This window comes from Panthera pardus, unplaced genomic scaffold, assembly GCF_024362965.1.
Source record: "Panthera pardus isolate Hobbes unplaced genomic scaffold, ASM2436296v1 HiC_scaffold_27, whole genome shotgun sequence".
NCBI classification, from domain to species: Eukaryota; Metazoa; Chordata; class Mammalia; order Carnivora; family Felidae; genus Panthera; species Panthera pardus.
This window is the reverse complement of record NW_026526843.1, coordinates 117,938,378-117,955,994: the sequence shown is the minus strand read 5'-3', so window position 1 is coordinate 117,955,994 and position 17,617 is coordinate 117,938,378. Positions and strand designations below refer to the sequence as shown.

The window sequence follows — 17,617 nt, the reverse complement described above, 5'->3', positions numbered from 1 at the left end:
TTCTTGTGGCCCATGGCAGGATTGCTAAACTATTCGTCTAGTTTCCAACAGATACTTACTTAGCACCTGGTATTGGTATGTCCCAAATGCTGGGGACACGATTTCTGTCTCCCTAATGGCTGATTGTAGGGAACAGTTAGGCAGTGATGGGGAACAGAGGAAGTAACTAAAACAGCTACTTTTTAAAATGTTCATTTCTTGATTTTTGAGAGAGAGAAAGAGCACAAGCAGGGGAGGGCTGAAGAGAGAAGGACAGAATCCCTAGCAGGCTCTGCGCTGTCAGCACAGAGCCCGACGTGGGGCTCGATCTCACAAAGCATGAGATCATGACCAGAGCTGAAATCGAGAGTCGGACGCTCAACTGACTGAGCCCCCCAGTCGCCCCAAAAACAGCCATTTTTAATGTTGGAGCAGGAGGGCGGGAGGAAATGACGTGCATCTGTCCTACCCCCTTCACAGATCTCTCCCTGGGTTGTGGAAATCACCGGAATAAAACTCCATTCACTGGAGAGAAAAAGATTTTGTGTCAATATTGGGCCATCTGGTATCTAAGAATATCCAAACCTTGACCTTTTTCTGTCCCTGAGCAAAGCAAAAGCAGATGCTTGCTGGATTTGAGCGTACATGTCCCCGTGAGGCTAAAAACCCTATCCTACTCTATTTCTGGGAGCTGCCTGGTACCCGGGCCTATTTTGTTTGTAGAACACGGGGACGGAGCTGTTCTGCAGTGGGCTCGTTCTCTTTGAGCACACCGGTTTCTCTTCCACAGTTCCATCCTGTCGTGTTCTCCTGCTTTCTTCATGTCTTGTTTTGCTGGCAAGGGAGTTTTATTAAAATCTTTGTAGCAAAGGAACTTCTTGCCGCCTTCATTATAACTATAAAAAATGAAAACAGAAAATGCCAAGAACTGGAGGTCTTTGTATTTCTTGACCCGAGTGGTTATGTTTGTATTTGCGTTGCATTAATTCATTGTTTTGTATGCTTCTCTTTACGTGTGTTATCCCCCCACCACAAAGCAGAGAGAAAAGCCAGGGGGAGCTACATTCAATTATTAACATTGCTCACATCTAGAGGTAGAAACAGGGAGGTCTTTTTCTTTTTTCAAACCTATTTTAAGATTTGTCTCTTGATTCCACGCGTTTATTTCATGCAGTGAGCAGAATTCTCTCTGGGTGAAGAGTGAATCGATATCTCATTTAGAGGAAGAAGATGGTTCTGTCTTGATTTGCCCTACTTTCTTCATTCTAATGTGCTCATCTCTTTGCCTTTCCCACTGAATACATTTGTTATGTCAGACGCTTTTATGCTAGAGTTAATCTTTCAGTCTTCCTGAGAAACTTGAGCTCCTAGATGCATTCAGATGAAGTATTATGACCATTTGCAGGATCTTTTGGAAGGAATTCTTGCATGGGATGAATTACAGTCTAAACCACAGGTCAGCAAATTATGTATGGTTTCTGGGCTGAATCTTGTCCACTCTGGCTCTTTATAAATAAAGTATTATTGGAACGCAGCCACATCCACTCACTTACCTATTGTCTATAGAAGCTACAATGGCAGGGTTGAGGAGCTGAGACAGAGGCTGTACGGTCCACAAAGCCAAAAATATTTACTCTCTGGCCCTCTGCAGAAAAAATTTCCCAACCCCTGGTCTAAACCAGTAGTTCTGAACCCTGGCTACAGGGTATAATCTCCTGAGGGGCTTTTAAAAACTGCTGCCTGGGCCCCACTCCCAGAGATTTTGATCTCCTTGACCTCGGGTGGGGCCAGACATTTTTTTTTTTTTTTTTTTTTTTTTTTGGTAAAGCTTTCCAGGTGAATCCCAGAGTTGAGAATCCATTGGTCTGGATTGACTGTGATGGTCTCTTCCGGCAGCAGGAATATGACTTTGTGCCTCTGGCTCCTAGGAGCCACCAAAAGTCTGCACCAAAAGTATCTTCGGGTGGTTGGGAGAGTTGGCTTAATCTCCCGTGAGAAAGTGCTGACCCACCCTGAATTCCTGGGTTAGGTGGTGGTGAAGCTTGACCTTATCGGTTATCAGTTTTGCCAACATTCTTTCTGAGGCTTTAGGCCCATCCCACAAAGACGGCCTTCCATTGGTTACCCAGGAGAGGGGTTTCTCCTCTACTACCTAGGGGAGTGTAATGGCCACAGTCCATCCATTCAACCTTCTGTTTTCCTTCGTGGGTAAGCGTGTTGGAGCTGGCAGGGGAAAAATGGATCACACGCAGCATTTTTCACGGGTATTAGTTGGCAAGACTCAATCTTAAAGGCGATTGCAGAGCCTATGTCTGTTGAGAGCTAATCCCCTAGTCTGCCCTAGAGAGCATTTCTGAGAGAACTCTCAGTCTGAATTTGGTGGCATCTTGTGTTACTTCCGTAGGTCACCTCTGAGCGGGCTTGGTTGATATTTTCTGTTCCTTTGCTTATGGTGCCTTTAAAAACAAATGTCATGCCCTCCTCTGTTGGCCTGGGTTACTTACGTGCATGCCTTTGTCGCTGCTCTGGTAATTAGTACCTGTCAGCATGGGAACTGTCAGGGCTTGCCATCCTGTCTGCCAGGGTTCTTTTGGCTTCCTTGAGCAGCTCCCTGTGGTGCCGATGCCTGGAGGTGCACACCTGGTCCTAAGGGGCAGTCTGCCCAGAGGATGTCTTTGGAGAAAGACTACTGGTCTTTCAAAGCATGTTACCCCCCTGGGGTGATCTTAGGTTCCCACGGCACAGAGGAGGCCTGTGTGTATCAGAGAAACAGGGAGACAGAGACAGACACACCAGCAGACGTGTTTTCCCTTTTCGATACCCTGGAAAATCAAAATCCAAAATAAGTCCTGGGGTCTGCAGCGTCATGAGTGCTAAATGCACGGGCCACGCTCACCTCTTGGACAGTGGGCACTGGGGAGCCCGGGGTCCATTCCTTCTCTTGTTGGAGAAGCTAATCTGATGAAAGAATCTGGGGCATCTGGCCCACAGGAGCCCAAGGTTCAGACCGAGGTCCCTTTTTGACTGATGTAGATCAAGGCACTGGAAACTTAGTCTTCGTTCAAGTGGGGAGACGTGATCATCGTCTCTCACAAAGATTTTCCAAGAGTTGATGTCGCTGTGGTCCAGCTACACTGTAACCTGATTTTTGTGTTACCCAAAGCACTACGGTAAGCCTGAGTGGGCTCCTTAAGCTGTTTAATAGCTGTGGCCACTCAAGTCTTCAAGAGAGAAGAAAGCTTCAGAGGCGAAGGTCTGGTATTTATCGTAAACCTTGAGGTTGGAGACGTGTCTTAACAGAGGCATGATTCTTTTTTTAAATGTCATGGAGTGCACACCGTGAAAAATGGAGGCTGGTGCCCTGAGGTGTTCCTTGGACTCCAGGAACGGGTTCCATTAGACCTACCGGCAGATGTCAGGAACTAAGGATTTGGCCTTGCAAGTTAAATCACATTATTAAAAGTTATGCCAGTGTTCATGACGCTCCTTCGTATTTGAAGATAAAGGGACTCACTCTTTTAGGTACTTGAGTTGCCTCTTCCCTCGTCCCAGTCCTGGAAGTTTTAAATTTTAGAGACTGTAGCAAAGCTAACGTGAATGCTGTCTGCATAAGGAAACCCCGTTTTATCATTTGGGATGGTTTCAGCCGTAAGTCACAGAAAAGACCCGCTCCTTGTCACATAAGAGTCCTTCAGCGGTGGGGTGGGCCCCCCCATGGGTGCATTCGGTGGCTCAGGGGTACCATTTCTCTATCGGGCTCCCCCTCCAGGACTCGGTACACCTTGAGTCTCCCCCAGGGGAGGGGTGCACGCCCAGCGAGCTGAGGGTCCTGTTAGTTAGGAAGGAGAGCTGGGGGGCTGGTGGCTGTGTATTTGTCTAGCCGTATCCTGTTATTTCAAGTCTGTCGGCTAGTTTTCCCTGTGAAGTTGCGCAGAAGAGGACTTTTGTGGCAACGATTTCAGACCGTTACGTTACTGCTGTCGAACGCTGTTGTCAGTTTCCCCGGACTCTGGGAACCCAGAGTTACTTTCTACCCCACGTGGGAACGACCACAGGTGGCAGCCGTTGGCGTGGTCTCCCTCAAACGCAGGGTGACGGGTGGACCCACGTGGGGGTGAGCAGTCAGCGAGCCCTGGGCTCATTGGCTTCTTATCTGCGTCCAAGTGGAAGTCCCTTTACCTCAGGTCGGGGGGGAACATTTAAGTCCCGGGAGTTCAAGGTGGGGGTTTTGTAGAGATGATTTCTGACTCTTAAGGGCTTTGTTCGGGGCGTTGCTTTCAGTACCGGTCTTAAATGAAGCCAAGGAAGTCAGTCAAGATGGAAGTCGAAGGATTTGGAAATAGACACTCTTTGTCTCAGAAAGAATTCTGTTTTAAAAGTATTTTACTCCGTGTCCTCAAGAGATTACGATTCTAAGAACATTTGAGATAAAGTTGGCAAGTGCTTAGCTCCTCCGGATATTTATTTCTAGTAGATTCTAATGGTTTGAAATTCTGACCGTGATAGGGACTATCTTCTTCTTCTTATTATTTTAGAGAGACAGGGAGCACACGAGCAGGGGAGAGGGGCGGGGAGGGGGGGAGAGAGAGAGAATCTTAAGCAGGCCCTATGCTCAGCTTGGAGCCCGATGTGGGGCTCGATCCCACGACCCTGAGATCGTGACCGGAGCCGAAATCAAGAGTCGGACGCTCAGCCGACTGAGCCCCCCAGGCGCCCCTGGAACTGGTTTTTTAAAGAGATATCTGAACTGCTCACACTACCTTTGGATGTAGTTCTAATTGAGGGTATTAAACAATCTTGCTGTGTAAGCCCCTTGATGACTTTGAGCCGTCCTCTCTGATGCAAAGTCAGGAAGCGATTTTGAACTAGTCGCTAGCGGTTGGCACCCAGTCATCGAGTGACAGGCAGCCTTCAGCTCCCAGAGCAGAGGGGTGAGGAGAAAGATGCCGGCGCTGCCGATGGGTTTTCCGAGCAGGTGGAATCAGTGGGAATAACCCGGACGCAGATGAGAGCGGTGCGGGGTTGGCCACAGCCGGGGACAGGGGCGCGCGCCGCCAGCCAAGGTGGGGGCAGAGACGAGTCACTCCGGCACAGGGGCCGACGGCTTCCGAAGCTGAAGAGAGGAGACGGAAGCATCAGGAAACAGCAGTGCAGGGAGGTGAACGGGGTGATAGAAGGGCGAAGCGGCCACTAACTGCTCGGCTGCAGAATCCCCGGAAAAGGTTCTTCGCTGTCCGCACCGCCGGAAATTGGCTGACTGTGCTCGGCGCACAGCTAAACAGGCCTTCGCGTCCTGCTCACGCCAGGTCCCGGCTGTTCATGAGGGTGCCGCGTCTGGCCCGGAGCACGCGGCGTGGAAGAACAGCTTTTTCTCGGGCCTGCCAGCTGCTGACACATTGCTAGAAAGTCGTCGTTTTTATTTTATAGAGCTTTACTAGTTGTTTCTCATGCCAAAAGTCGTTCATGTGGAGAATACAGATGTGAAGAAAGGAGAAAGAAAACCTTCTGTGATGAAACCATTGAGGATAACCACAGGTAGCTTTGGGATTGTGTCCTTCGAGTGACATCCATGTGTATATGCGTTTGAAAAGGAAGCAGAAACGGATTCATCCTGTATGTACTATTTATGTATGTACTTAGAGCAGTTTTCCATATCATAATCACCACCCCCCCCCCCCGAGCGTATCTGTGGTTTTTAACCCGAGTAATTTTGCTTTCGAAGCAGTTTTGATTTACCGATAGCCATGTACTGCCTCGTGTGGAATCACGTAGAAGGGCCACATGGCAGAAATCAAACGTCAAGATTTGAGGCTGTGAAATGTTAATTCCTTACGAGCCGGTGCCAACTTGTAAATTGGAGACTTAGAATTAATTATTGATTCAGAAGTTCCTGTCTGTGTGTATTTATTTATTTTGAAGGATCCATTATAAAATAAAATGTTTTCCTTCCGTTTAGCCTTCTCTGGATATTCAACAAATACAAAGTACGACCCATACCAAATTAAAGCAGAAATAGCAAGTCGTCGGGATAGGGTGAGTAAAAGAGCGCTCCCACAACTAGAAGCCCTGTGTGTATTTTCACGTAGCGTTACTTCTCGTGGCTCATCTAATGGGGGTCGGTGTGCCTAACACTCATATTGTGGTAAAAATTTTTAATTTCGTGGATTATGATGACGTTTGGTTTTACCCTTCACTTTTTTTCTAACAGGAGGAGAAAAGTTTCTTTTTGAAAGCTCAGCGCATCTAACCAAAAGCCACCTGTACCCCTCTGTGTTTTCCCTAGAGCTAGGGTCCTCCTGCCCGATTTGGAAAGATTGGGTGACGTCGGGGCCCGGGCTCCACGGCCTGCTTCCCGATATCAGTGGGTTGCCGGCCTTGACCCTTGGCAGCTTTAGCTTCTCCTGTTCTCCCCTGGTTGCTATATTCCTAGGGAAATCTTTCCCTCAATGGCATTTGACCAGAAGGTTCTGATGCTCCTTCCCTGGGGACACTGGAATTCTTTACATGCCCCCCCCCCCCCGTCTCATCCCTTCAGTGCCCTGCCTTGGTCGCGTGGGAAGGGGGACGGTTTTGTTGCGTTTGCAGCAAGTCATGGGACACGTCTTGGAAACAAAGCCTGTTGGTGTCTCATGCCCCAAACGCCAGTGTCTCTCTCAGTGCAGCGGTTCCCAAACTCTAGCGTGTCCAAGAAGAGCACCTGGGGAGTTGATTACACATGCGAGCTGCCAGGCCCACCCCCTGAGGGTTTTTTTTTTAATGTTTATTTATTTTTGAGGGAGGGAGACAGAGCGTGAGCAGGGGAGGGGCAGAGAGAGAGGGAAACAGAATCCAAAGCAGGCTCCAGGCACAGAGCCCGACACGGGGCTCGAACCCACAAACCGTGAGATCGTGACCTGAGCTGAAGTCGGACGCTTAGCCGACTGAGCCACCCAGGTGCCCCCACCCCCTCCCGAGTTTTAACACGGGCCTCAGGTGGATGCCCGAGAAGCTCTCCATGTGACGCACTCTCAGGTAGTGGGACCGCAGACTTCCGGCAACAGTGTTCCCACATGTGGGGTCTCAGAGTAGTAAGTAGAGGGAAGGTGAAAAACGCATTAGGCAGTTTGCTGATTGTGATGTATAAATCACTACCTGAAAAAGGAAATAGTTGCCGGTTCCACATAGGTAGGAACCTGTCGGGGACCTGGGATTTTTGTATCCAAGCGAGGCGCTTCTTCCACGCTGGCTGTTCTGTTTGCCCGTGGATGGAAATTCAGGGAGAGCCTAGGTGACCCAGCACATCGGGAGCGAATCAGGAACTTAGAGGACGATGCTAACACGAATCAGGAACTTAGAGGGCAATGCTAACACGAACAACTATAGAAACGATTTTCAGAGCTTTTTTTTTTTGGAAAAAAAAATATAATTTGTCTTTAGCTTTCCAGATTAAAACGAGAGCTGACCCAGATGAAGCAAGAACTGCAGTACAAGGAAAAGGGGGTGGAGACCTTGCAAGAGTGAGTTGCCCGCGATGACAGAGGGGGGGGTTTCCTATGATTTGCTCTTGTGCTCGCCTGGTGGGTGCCTGGGTGTGCGTCCTGAAGCTTCACGGGCCTTCCGCTTCTATGCTTCTATTTCTGCTCATGTTTTCCCCAATCCTAAGCCTCGGAATCTTTCTTTTCCCTGAAGATACTTGGTTCCTTTAAGTGGAAATACCCGGGAAACAAGACCTTTATTTTACATTTATGCACATTCTCTGTAGCCGCACCGTCCAGGACCCCCGTGGATGTTTAAATTTGACTTCTAGTTCTGTTGCTTTTAGTCTCAAATTGTTTTTATTTAAATTAAAGTGAACTAAAATTCAAAATTTAGAAGCCCAGTCACCTAGCCATATCTGAAATGCTCAGCAGTCACATGTGGCCAGTGGAGATTTTCTCTACCTCGCTGCTGTTGGCACTTTGGACCAGATAACTCTGTGCATCACAGGATATTTAGCAGCGTCCCTGGCTTTGACCCCCTGGATGCCCGTAGTACCCTCCCACCCAGTTGCGACAGCCAAAACTCTCTGTAGACATTGCCAAGTGTTCCCTGGAGGGCACACGTGCCCCCGATTGAGAGCCAGAGGGCTAGCGGTGACTGCATCGGATAGAACAGATAATCGAACATTTCCATCGTCACAGAACATCCTGTGGGGCGGTCTGGTCTACAGACCTTCCTGTTGGCGTCTTTACAATTAGAACTTGGTCCCGACTAAGAGTTTGGGGGTGGATTTCTTTTTTGTGAGCTATATTAAGCCAGCAGATTCAAAGAACACAAGTTATTTCATAAATGGTGATGTTGTCCTTCTGAAAGAATTGATTTTCTCAAGAAAGTGTATTGTATGCTTACTGGTCGGTCGAGATTCAGAGCCTGGCTTCTCTTGCTGCACGTGAACACGTGCCTCACGAGACCTTCTGTGCCTGCTCTTCCCATCAGTCACTGGGGATTGTGGTAGTAGCTCAGGCTGCTATAACAAAACATCCTTGGCCGGGGAGCTTAAACAGCAGCCATTTCTTTCTCACAGTTCTGGAGGCCAGAAGTCCAAGATCAGGTCCTGGCAAATTTGGTATGTGGTGAGGGCCTGCTTCCTGCCTCCTTGCCGTGTCTTTCCGTGGTGGTGGTGGTGGTGTGGTGAGTTCTGGTCTCTAGGGTCTCTCCTCCCCTCGTGGGGGCCCCACTCACATGACCTCATCTAACTCTCGTTGCCCCCCCACCCAGAAGGCCCCATCCCCATATACCATCACATTGGGAGTTAGAGCTCACCTTGTGAATTTTGGGGAGACGCGCACCTTCAGATCATTGGGCCGAATTGTCCAGAGGGCGGTGCCAGTGCCTGCTCTGGCCAGCCTTCCGTGAGTGGCAGGGATCGTGTGGTTACTGGGCCTCGTAAGGGTGGGCAGCACGTCACTCTCTTGAATCCTGTGTGCGGACGCGGTGACAGCGTGTCAGACGGGACTGATGTGTTGCTCTTGATAGGGAAGTGATACAAATGTAAGTGTCAGACAAGCATAATTATCTCAGCCTCAGATAAAGGGTAATTGCTGGGCGTGCCCAACCCTGTTGTTTAATACTGTTCAATGTTGCGATTCATCTTCTTAATCATCCAGGATCGGTTTGGTTGATGATTTATGGGCCCATTTCTTTATGAAGGACCTATTATAGGCACCAAGGCAGGCACAATAGAAAACTGAGCTGGGTCCTCCCTGGAGCCGGGTCCTGCTTGGCTTTCTCTGGCCCTGAGATGTGGCCATGCCCTCTGCAGGCCCTGCCGCGCGGTGGATTTTGATAATCCCATCCACACGCTTAGTGCGGCCGGGAGTCTTTAACCTTACTGTCAGCTTTTTGCTGCTCTGCCGTTTTCCAGCTGTGCACAGTCTCGTGTGATTTCAGTCTACAGTGGGAGTTCCTTTAACGAGCCCTAGTCCATATGGCTTTTTAAAAAAGTTCTGCTTAAGCAAATCAGTCCTTCTCGGTATCGGCTACTGTCGCGTTCCTCATCTTGTCCGTTTGCTACGGCGTTTCCCGGTGCGCGAATTCGTGCTCCGTAATTTTACGCATACGGCCCAGCCAGCCTCCGGATACTCCGATGCCTGCTAGGGCGCGTCCGTGTGTGCTGTGGCCACGTTTTCCTGTGTCACTTCCGCCGAAGGGCCGGATGAGAAACGAGCAGGAGCAAATAATTTCATTTGGGAGGTCTTCTACAGTTACGAGGGCCGTCTGGCTGAATCAGAGATTGATTTCATTCTTTCCTTTGGCCACCCAGGAGCTTTCTGTCATTACCAGGGAGAATCGGGACTTCACAGTGTCTCCAGATGATACCTAACTTAATGCTAGGCATCGTGCCGGCTGGAGAGCACAGCCAGTTCAGTTCTCGCTTGTAGAGCTCTGGGGAAGGTGATAGAGGTTCGGGGTGGTTCGGGAACACTGTGAGGACACACAGGACCCCCGAGCCTCAGAGGGGAGCCTTGCCCGGCACCTTTCCCTGCCGGCCCTGGCTTCTGTAGCGGGATCGCCGGCCCGGTGCCCGTCCCTCTGGCCTCCGTCCCTCCGGCCGTCTCCGTTTCTTTATGTGAACGCGCGGGTTCCATTGCAACAGCAGCCGATGACTGAGCACTAGAAAACAAAGGTGTCGGGGCCCAGGGGACCGAGCATCTCTAGGAAGTGAATCCATCGCTTGTGGTCGAACTAATTTCAACAATAGGAAGAGGTGGCCTCGCTGTCTCCAGGTTTATTGGGTGGCGAGCAGCCAGGGCAGGCAGAGCTGTGACTTCACACCTGCGGCCGGAGCGGAGTATGGGTCGTGCTCCTAAGAAGAGAAGGGCCAGCGCTCTTTGTCTTTGCTTTCTGCTTTCCTTAGCAAGGTCTCCGTTGAGGAGTGGTGATGGTAAACGTGTCCCTGCGAAGGAGACAGTCTTCACCCCCTTCCAGAGCCCGTGAGGATGCCCGTGCTCCCCAGTGGAGGCTGGGAGAAGGTTCTGGACCTGGCCTCGGCCCTGGGGGACTCACTGCGGCTTTCCAGGTCGAGCCGCCTGGAGAGGTGGCTGCATTGTCACTACAGGCTCAGTCTGTCCTCACGGGAAGGACAGAAAACACAGGCACTCGTGCCATGCTTTACCTTTCTTCGCAAGCGAAAACTAAGCCGATAGCCTTCCTCTGAGTATACACGCTACGCGGGAGACGGAAACAGCCTCGTTCTCTTTCTGGTATTGAGGATTGACTCTTAAGTTTCCATCGAATCCTGCAGATTGGCATTATTATTAAGGACATTTGGGGAACCTTCTGGAAGCATTGATAATGGGATCGCCTCACCCCTAATACACGAGCTGTTGTACGTGAAAGGGCTTCTCGGATGTTATTACCAGCATCGATTTAAGCCAGAGACCCTAGCTTTTCCTCCAGAAAATTTTCTGCTGTTCTTGCTTCCCAGAATATCCAGTGTATTCTTTTCCAGAGCACCTCGCCAGGAGTTTAGCCGCTTATAACATTTTAAACTCTTACTTGTTTATCTTGGTGAACTTTCCTGGCTAACAAGGAAATCCATCATTATGCTTGGGTCCAAGTGAGGAAAAAAGAACCTTTTGTATTTTTTTTTTTCAGGTCTGTGTATGTTGTTAATTTTTGTAAATGGGAGCTGGCCACGAACACCGTCCTGGGTTAATGATAGAATAGGTACGTGCCTGTGTGGGAGCGTGTGCGTGTAATGCATATAAACTTTTAACGATGGAAAACGTCAGGCGTACACAGGAGCGGAGAGAATAGTATCATGGAACCGTCCTGTGGCCTTGACCACACTTCGGCAAAAGTCACCGCACAGGGGCCGGTCCTGTTTTGTCCGTCACCCTGCCGCACCCCTGAGACCCTCGCTGCCTTACGGAAGCAAATCCCAGAACTCTTTTGAGTCCATAAATGGCTCTTCTGAAGTTACGGATCCCTTTTGAAAACGTAGCTACAACACCTGTTCCCCACTTAACAGTCCTCTCGTAACATCGTCCCCTCTCCAGAACGTTTCCCGTTTCTCTGTTTTGTTTGGTCCAGGTTCGGAGAAGCCCCACACGGTGTGTTTGGTTGGTGTGTCAGTGAATCTCTACACCCCTGCACTTTTTTTTCTTTCCTTCTGACGACTTATTCATCGAAGGAACTAATTCGCTTGTCCTGTAGAATGGCCCTGATACTGGATTTTGCTGCTTTGGCCCTCGCAGGCTCGCTTGACACGCTCCTCTGTCCCTTGCTACTTATGCAAACTAGTGTCATTAGTCTGTGAGGCTTGATCTGATTTGAGTTCAGGTTCTCTTTCTTTTTTTCCCCAGGGGGAGGGGGAGGGGCTGGGCTGGGCAAAGTCCCATTTCCTGGGATGCGGAGATTGTTGGTGGGTCCTGGCATCGTCAGCCTCATTCGCCCGTTTATAACGTTCCCCATCAGCTTTACACCTGCTGCTGTGCCCGTGTGGGTAGGAAGGCGTTCAGGATAAGTTCCCGAAAGTGGGTTTGCTGGGTCAAAGGGTAAATGCCCTGGTCGCGTTAGGAGATGTGGCCAGATCCCTCTCTTTACCACGTTGCCTCCCCGCCACTGACAGGTGAGTTTCTGTTGCCACGGCTGTGCCGACAGAATGTGTTGTCGCGCTTTCGCGTTGTTGCCAGGCGCAGAGGCGGGAGAGAGTATCTCGGCGTGGTTGTCATTTGAATTTCTCTGGAGGGTCTTGCTAAAAGTCAGACGATCAGAGCAGCGTTTACGGGTAACGGAAGTCTTTTTCTAGAAAACTTGAGCTTTTCCAGTGAAAAGGCGGCTGCGCTCCCTGCCCTAAAGTTTCCGAAGGGTGTTTGGGAAAATTATCTTAATGTAACTTGTTACTCCCCTCCAGGGGCAAAGGCGGAGGGCTCAGGAGTGGCATGTGCACAGCTCCCCGAACGGGTGATGTACAAGAATGCGCTGAGTGTGCCAGTGGGTGTGGGAGAGTTCCTTCTCTAGTTATTCTAGATCTCCTGGAGATCTGGAACGTACCTCGTGTTAGATTCCCAGTTGTCCTGCAGCCAGAAAGCTCATTTAACGTTGCTTCACCCTGAGTTTCCCACGCTTACGTGCCGTTGAAGCCTTTTTTTCTACCGAGACACCCGTGAGGTCCCCGAGAGCTGGTGTGACAGCCCTAGACGCTTTGGCAGGGGGCACTGTCCTGCCCACCTTTTTACCACCCGTTGTTCTTGGTGTGCCGTTATCACACCTGACCCCCGTTCCCTTCTCCCAGCTTCTAGCACGGTGGCTGTTAGGGCTCACCGTTCTCACGCTGTGGCCGTGGGGACTTTTCAAATGCTGTCTGTGCTTGTGGTTCTCCGGGGCTTTCTCTCTCACTTAGAATACAGTCTCCTGGATGATCTGGCCCCTGTCCTGACCTCGTTTCCCCCAGTGTCACCCCCACTCCTCTGTGTCTACCCCCTGACCACCCTGCTGGCTCTCCCCACTGGAACTTGCAGCCCCCTGTCCCCGGAACACTCTTTCCCCCAAATTCTACTTGCCTGCCTGTTCCCTCCTTTCTGTAGTTTTCTGGACAAATGGTGTCTTGCCAAGACCCTTGGCTGACCACTGGACCTAAAAAGGAGCCCTTTCCGTCACACTCTGTCCCGGAACCTGGCTTTGTTTTCCTTAAAACGCCGATCGCTGCCTGCCCTAATGATTTATTTTTTGTGGTCTCTCTTCTTGACTCGCATCGTGCCACATGGGAACAAGGACTCTGCCTTGTTCCCTGCTGGGTCCTCAGGACCCAGACGCTTCAGGCACAGGGCAGGGCTGAGTGGCACGAGTGGACCCGGCCCTGGGTGCCGTGCGGAGTGGCTGATGTCGCCGCTCCTGCCCGCTGGGAGCTGTGACGCGGTTCGCGTCACTGCTGGACACTGGCACCCTCTGGGCTGCCTGGACCACCGGAGGACTGTGTACATCGGCCCGGTCACCTTCTTATTAACCGCCCTCCGGCACTACCTTGTCGTCTACGCGCCGTGCTCTGTTGTGTTTTAAGAAATCCTGTTCCTCATTCCTGCTGTTGACATCACAGAGAGGGGCTCACGAAATATTCCAACGACCAGTTTCCAGGGGGCACATTCTTCGCCACGGGGTACCGTTTTCTCTTCGAGCCTCGTAATTGCTTGATGAACGTCTTCCCGTTTGGGCGGTGTGCGCAAAGTGAAAGCCACGTGTCTCAGACAAGAGTGACTGCACGCTCCCGAGCAGTCTGTACTAGAAGGACGCGGTATTAGATATGGGAATGAGCGTTCTCTCTCCAAGGGGATTTAGCGTTTTCACAAGAGAATGGGATCGTTCACAGTTGGAACAGGCTGAGGCCGACAGTTTCCCAGTAACATAGCCCGTCAGGTACAGCCCGTGCGGAAGCCCGGCACCGCTCAGGTAACTGGAAAGCGTGCAGCAGCGGGGCGGAAACAAAAAGAACATTGTTCCTGGTCGCGGGACAGGTCTGCTGCTGCACACAGGCCCTGCTGTTGATAGAAAGCTGCCGGAAGCTGTCTGAGGTCCCTTCAGGGCCCCTTGCCAGAGCCGGTGATGTAAAAGGTGGAGTCGTAACAAAACTCCTCATTCTTTTGGGTTGTAATGTGTGGTATTAACATGGAATATCTTCAGCGGCCTGGCAGCCCTTTTCTTCCAGGCTGTGGGTTGAAGGAGCCATTTGGTTTTGCGTTTGCCGGTGCGGTTCTCTTGACGTCTTAAATCCAACAACAGACACGGAAACCAGGGTAGTAGGAGGTGGAGGTTCATAGATGCTCTGAAATGCCTTCTCACCCGTACTGCTGTCATCGCCTGAAGCTGCACCTTCTCCTTTTCCCTCTAACCCTTTCTTTCAAAAGGAGACCCTGGAGGGCACCGGTTTACTTTGGGACCACATCTGACTGGCTGTGGGGGTGGCCTTCGGCTGTGACACAGTGTGAATTTGGAGGCCTTGACTCTGAGTGTATTGCTAGCCCAGTGATGAAGAGGCTGAGAGCCGGTGTGAGCGGCCCTGGTGTGAACTTCACCGTGCCTCTTACTGGCTGCGTGACCCTGAGCAAGTCACTTAACCTCCCCAGAGGCTGCTTCAAGACGTTGGAACGTGGAGACTGTGGTCTGGGTACTGGATTTTTTTTTTTTTTACACTGTGCCTCAGTCCATTTGGGCTGCTAAAGCAAAATACCACAGACTGGGTGGCTTATAAACAATAGAAATTTATTTCTTAAAGTTCCAGAGCCCGGAAGTCCCAGATCAAGGTGCCAGCCTGGTCGGCCTCTGTGTAGCCACCGTCTTGCTGTGGCGTCACAGGACGGAAGGGGCAGGGAGCTCTGTGGGGGTCTCCTTTATTAGAGCACTGATCCCACCGATCCCAGTCATGGGGGCTTCTCCCTCATGACCTCATCGCCTCCCAAAGGCCCCACCTCTTAACACCATCCCCCTGGGGGTCAGGATCCCAGCATGTGAAGGGGGGTGCGTAAACATTCAGATCATAGCACCGGGCGTCCTAACTTAAGTTTTTACCTTTTGTTGACAGTTACCACTTTTCTGTCATTTTATTTGAGATGTATCCGCACTCTCTTGGGCTCTTGATTAAAATTAAAAAAAGAAAAAGACAGTTCCTTGGCAGTCACGGATGTTACGATCTTCTTTATGAAATGGAGTATATTGGTATTTTAGAAAATACCAAATCACTGACCACATCCTCTGAATTTGACCAAAGTTCTAGAGGGAATTGGAGCAAAGGGAGAAAACTCCCAAAGAAATGAATTTTGCAGATGGGAAGGAAGGGGTTTCCTACCCTTTGAAGTTTTTATTAGATGAAATTTATCATCGTTGAAAAATGGAAGCGGTTGGGATTCTGTGAAGCCTTGCCTGCCCTTAGAAAAGCATATGGGACCGACCTTGGCCGCTCTGAGCAGGAGTATGCCTGTGGGATCAAGGGGGCAGCACTGTACTTGGCGATCCGACACAGGCTTGAGAATTGGGAGACGTGGGTTCGAAACACTGCGGCTCTGCCGGATCTTAGCTTGTCATCTGGGGCCGCGGAGGTCATCTCTCTGAGCCTCAGGTTTTTCATTATAAAATCTGAGAGGGTTATGCTTCCCTCATAAAGCTGCTGAGGGGACTCAACGAGGTGACAGACGCCAAACGTGCAGGAAGACCCTGGTGCCTAGTAGGTGCTTGGCACGTTCAACTATTGTAATGTACTAGTTCTATAATTATATAGTGTAATCAAATAATATGTACCGGATAGAGTGTTTACCTAAGGTTATATTTGCATAATACATAATGACCCTTTTAGATGATTGTATGTTCTGTTCTATAACATTAATATTGACATACAGTTGTGAAATATGATGCACAATACAATAATGGTATATAACTGTTTTTAAATAACAGTATTCTCTCTGAAATACCAGGACTTCAAGATCATGTTCCCTAATAGCTTTCGCACTTTTTTAACAGCGGAATCTTTTTCCTTTCCCTTTCCTGCACATGACATCTTCTATGGAACCAACCAGAATGTCTGAGACGGAGCAAAGGGGAGGTGCTCGCTGAAGCAGGGGTGAGGGTCCTCGAGCCCTAGACGGGCCCTCCCTGTAGCCGCTCCTGCTCCCCGCGCCGGACACCCTTGGCACAGAGCGGAGACAGCTGTTCTAGGCCAATCTGCATTCTTTTCGAGGTCCCAGAGCCACTTGGGTATAGCCAAGGCCAGAGCGCAGGTCCGTGGCCTTGAAGTTGAACTTCCGTTCTCCCAGGTGCTGTGCAGCGTCCGCCGGCGGCATGAATTACGGGGCTGCCGATCCCTCTTCCTGAGGGAATTGCGGCCTGTTTTCCTGTGTGTGGCAGCCGTTCCCATCATGGGGCCTGCCTTGACGGGCTGCTGGCTCAGCCCCTGGGTTTACTGATGTGATGGCCACGCGCAGGCGTTCTTGCTACTGAAAGCCGTAAGGAAGTCACAACACTTACGTATAAAGCTGGAGCTGACATGCGTAGGGTCTCACATCACAGCCTTAGCGCCGGGAGCGTGTGTCTGTACTTCTGTGGCTGTTTGATTAGCTTTGATTTTCAAGCACTTGAAAACATTGTGCTCGGTGCAGTGGAGTTCATTTCTCCACGGGGGTGTCGGCGTCAGGCGAGGATCTATTTGCTGCGTTTTTCGTTCTGGAGCAGTCGACCTGGTTAGCAGAGGCGCTGGGCATTGACTGTTACAGGGAAGTCAGACTTGCCCGGCCTTGGTGTTTTGTCTGAGAACGATGGAACCCTTCTACCGACTTCATGAGCCTCTGCGGGTTGTTGGCTGTGACATTAAATGAGATGTATTGGAAAGCCTTTTATCAGAGGATCGGTGCCAGGAGACCCTGTTACGTAAACGAGTCTGGCTTTTCCCTGCAAGAAAAACCGGGCCACTGCTTCGGCGGATGTGGCGCTGTGAGATGGACGGCCTCTTATTTCCGCCCTCTATTGGAGACCCTTGGTTCTCTGGAGAACAGCTGAAATGGGAAAACGCGTGGCCAGGCCCTGCTGGGATGGAAGCGTGTCACCACTGGATGGGTGGCGTTGACTCCGTGAAAGAGAACTCAGGGACAGGTTTTGTAAATACGTGATTTGTAGCTGATGCAGTGCCGGCAGTGGCCGTGGAGCCCTGAAGCCCGGTTCCAAAGGGAGGGAATGGCTTCCTGCCTTGGTGTATTTGTCCTTCTCTTATTCCAAGGGTCGTGAGAGCTCAGATCAACTCCGGGCCTAAAGAACCAGAGTTGGTGAATTATTTACTTTTTCTCCCATGAATACACAGATTCAGTGTTATCCTGACGATAATAATAATCACCGCTAATATTACACGCCTGGCCTTTCCTCATTAAGTGGGGGAGACGTGAACCTGAGGTTTACAGAGGCCAAGCCGCTTGCCCAGGGTCCCGCTGTAGTGCTGCAGCGTCACTGGTCCTCACCAGTGTGCCAGGATGCTTTCGTGAGCGGAAAACCGGCGAGTTTGGGCTGGTTGTTAAGGATCCAGATTTTCCGGTAACGTGGGGAAGAACAGTGTCGAACCGGAACCTGCGTAATGGTGGGTCTGGAATCTGAAAGGCATGCTAACTACTTTCAAGCGGCGGAGTTCGTGCCCCTTTCTGGATCA

The 17,617-nt window shown here is 50.5% G+C and overlaps 1 protein-coding gene across 1 annotated transcript in view; it reads left to right on the top strand.

Annotated features, from left to right (window-relative positions):
* Positions 1 to 17,617, top strand: part of WWC3 (WWC family member 3) — a 118,296-nt gene that overhangs the window by 52,644 nt on the left and 48,035 nt on the right. The window contains exons 4-5 of the mRNA XM_053891849.1: positions 5,936 to 6,012; positions 7,396 to 7,475. Coding sequence (XP_053747824.1) covers positions 5,936 to 6,012; positions 7,396 to 7,475 — 157 coding nt within the window. The remainder of the gene's footprint in view (positions 1 to 5,935; positions 6,013 to 7,395; positions 7,476 to 17,617) is intronic.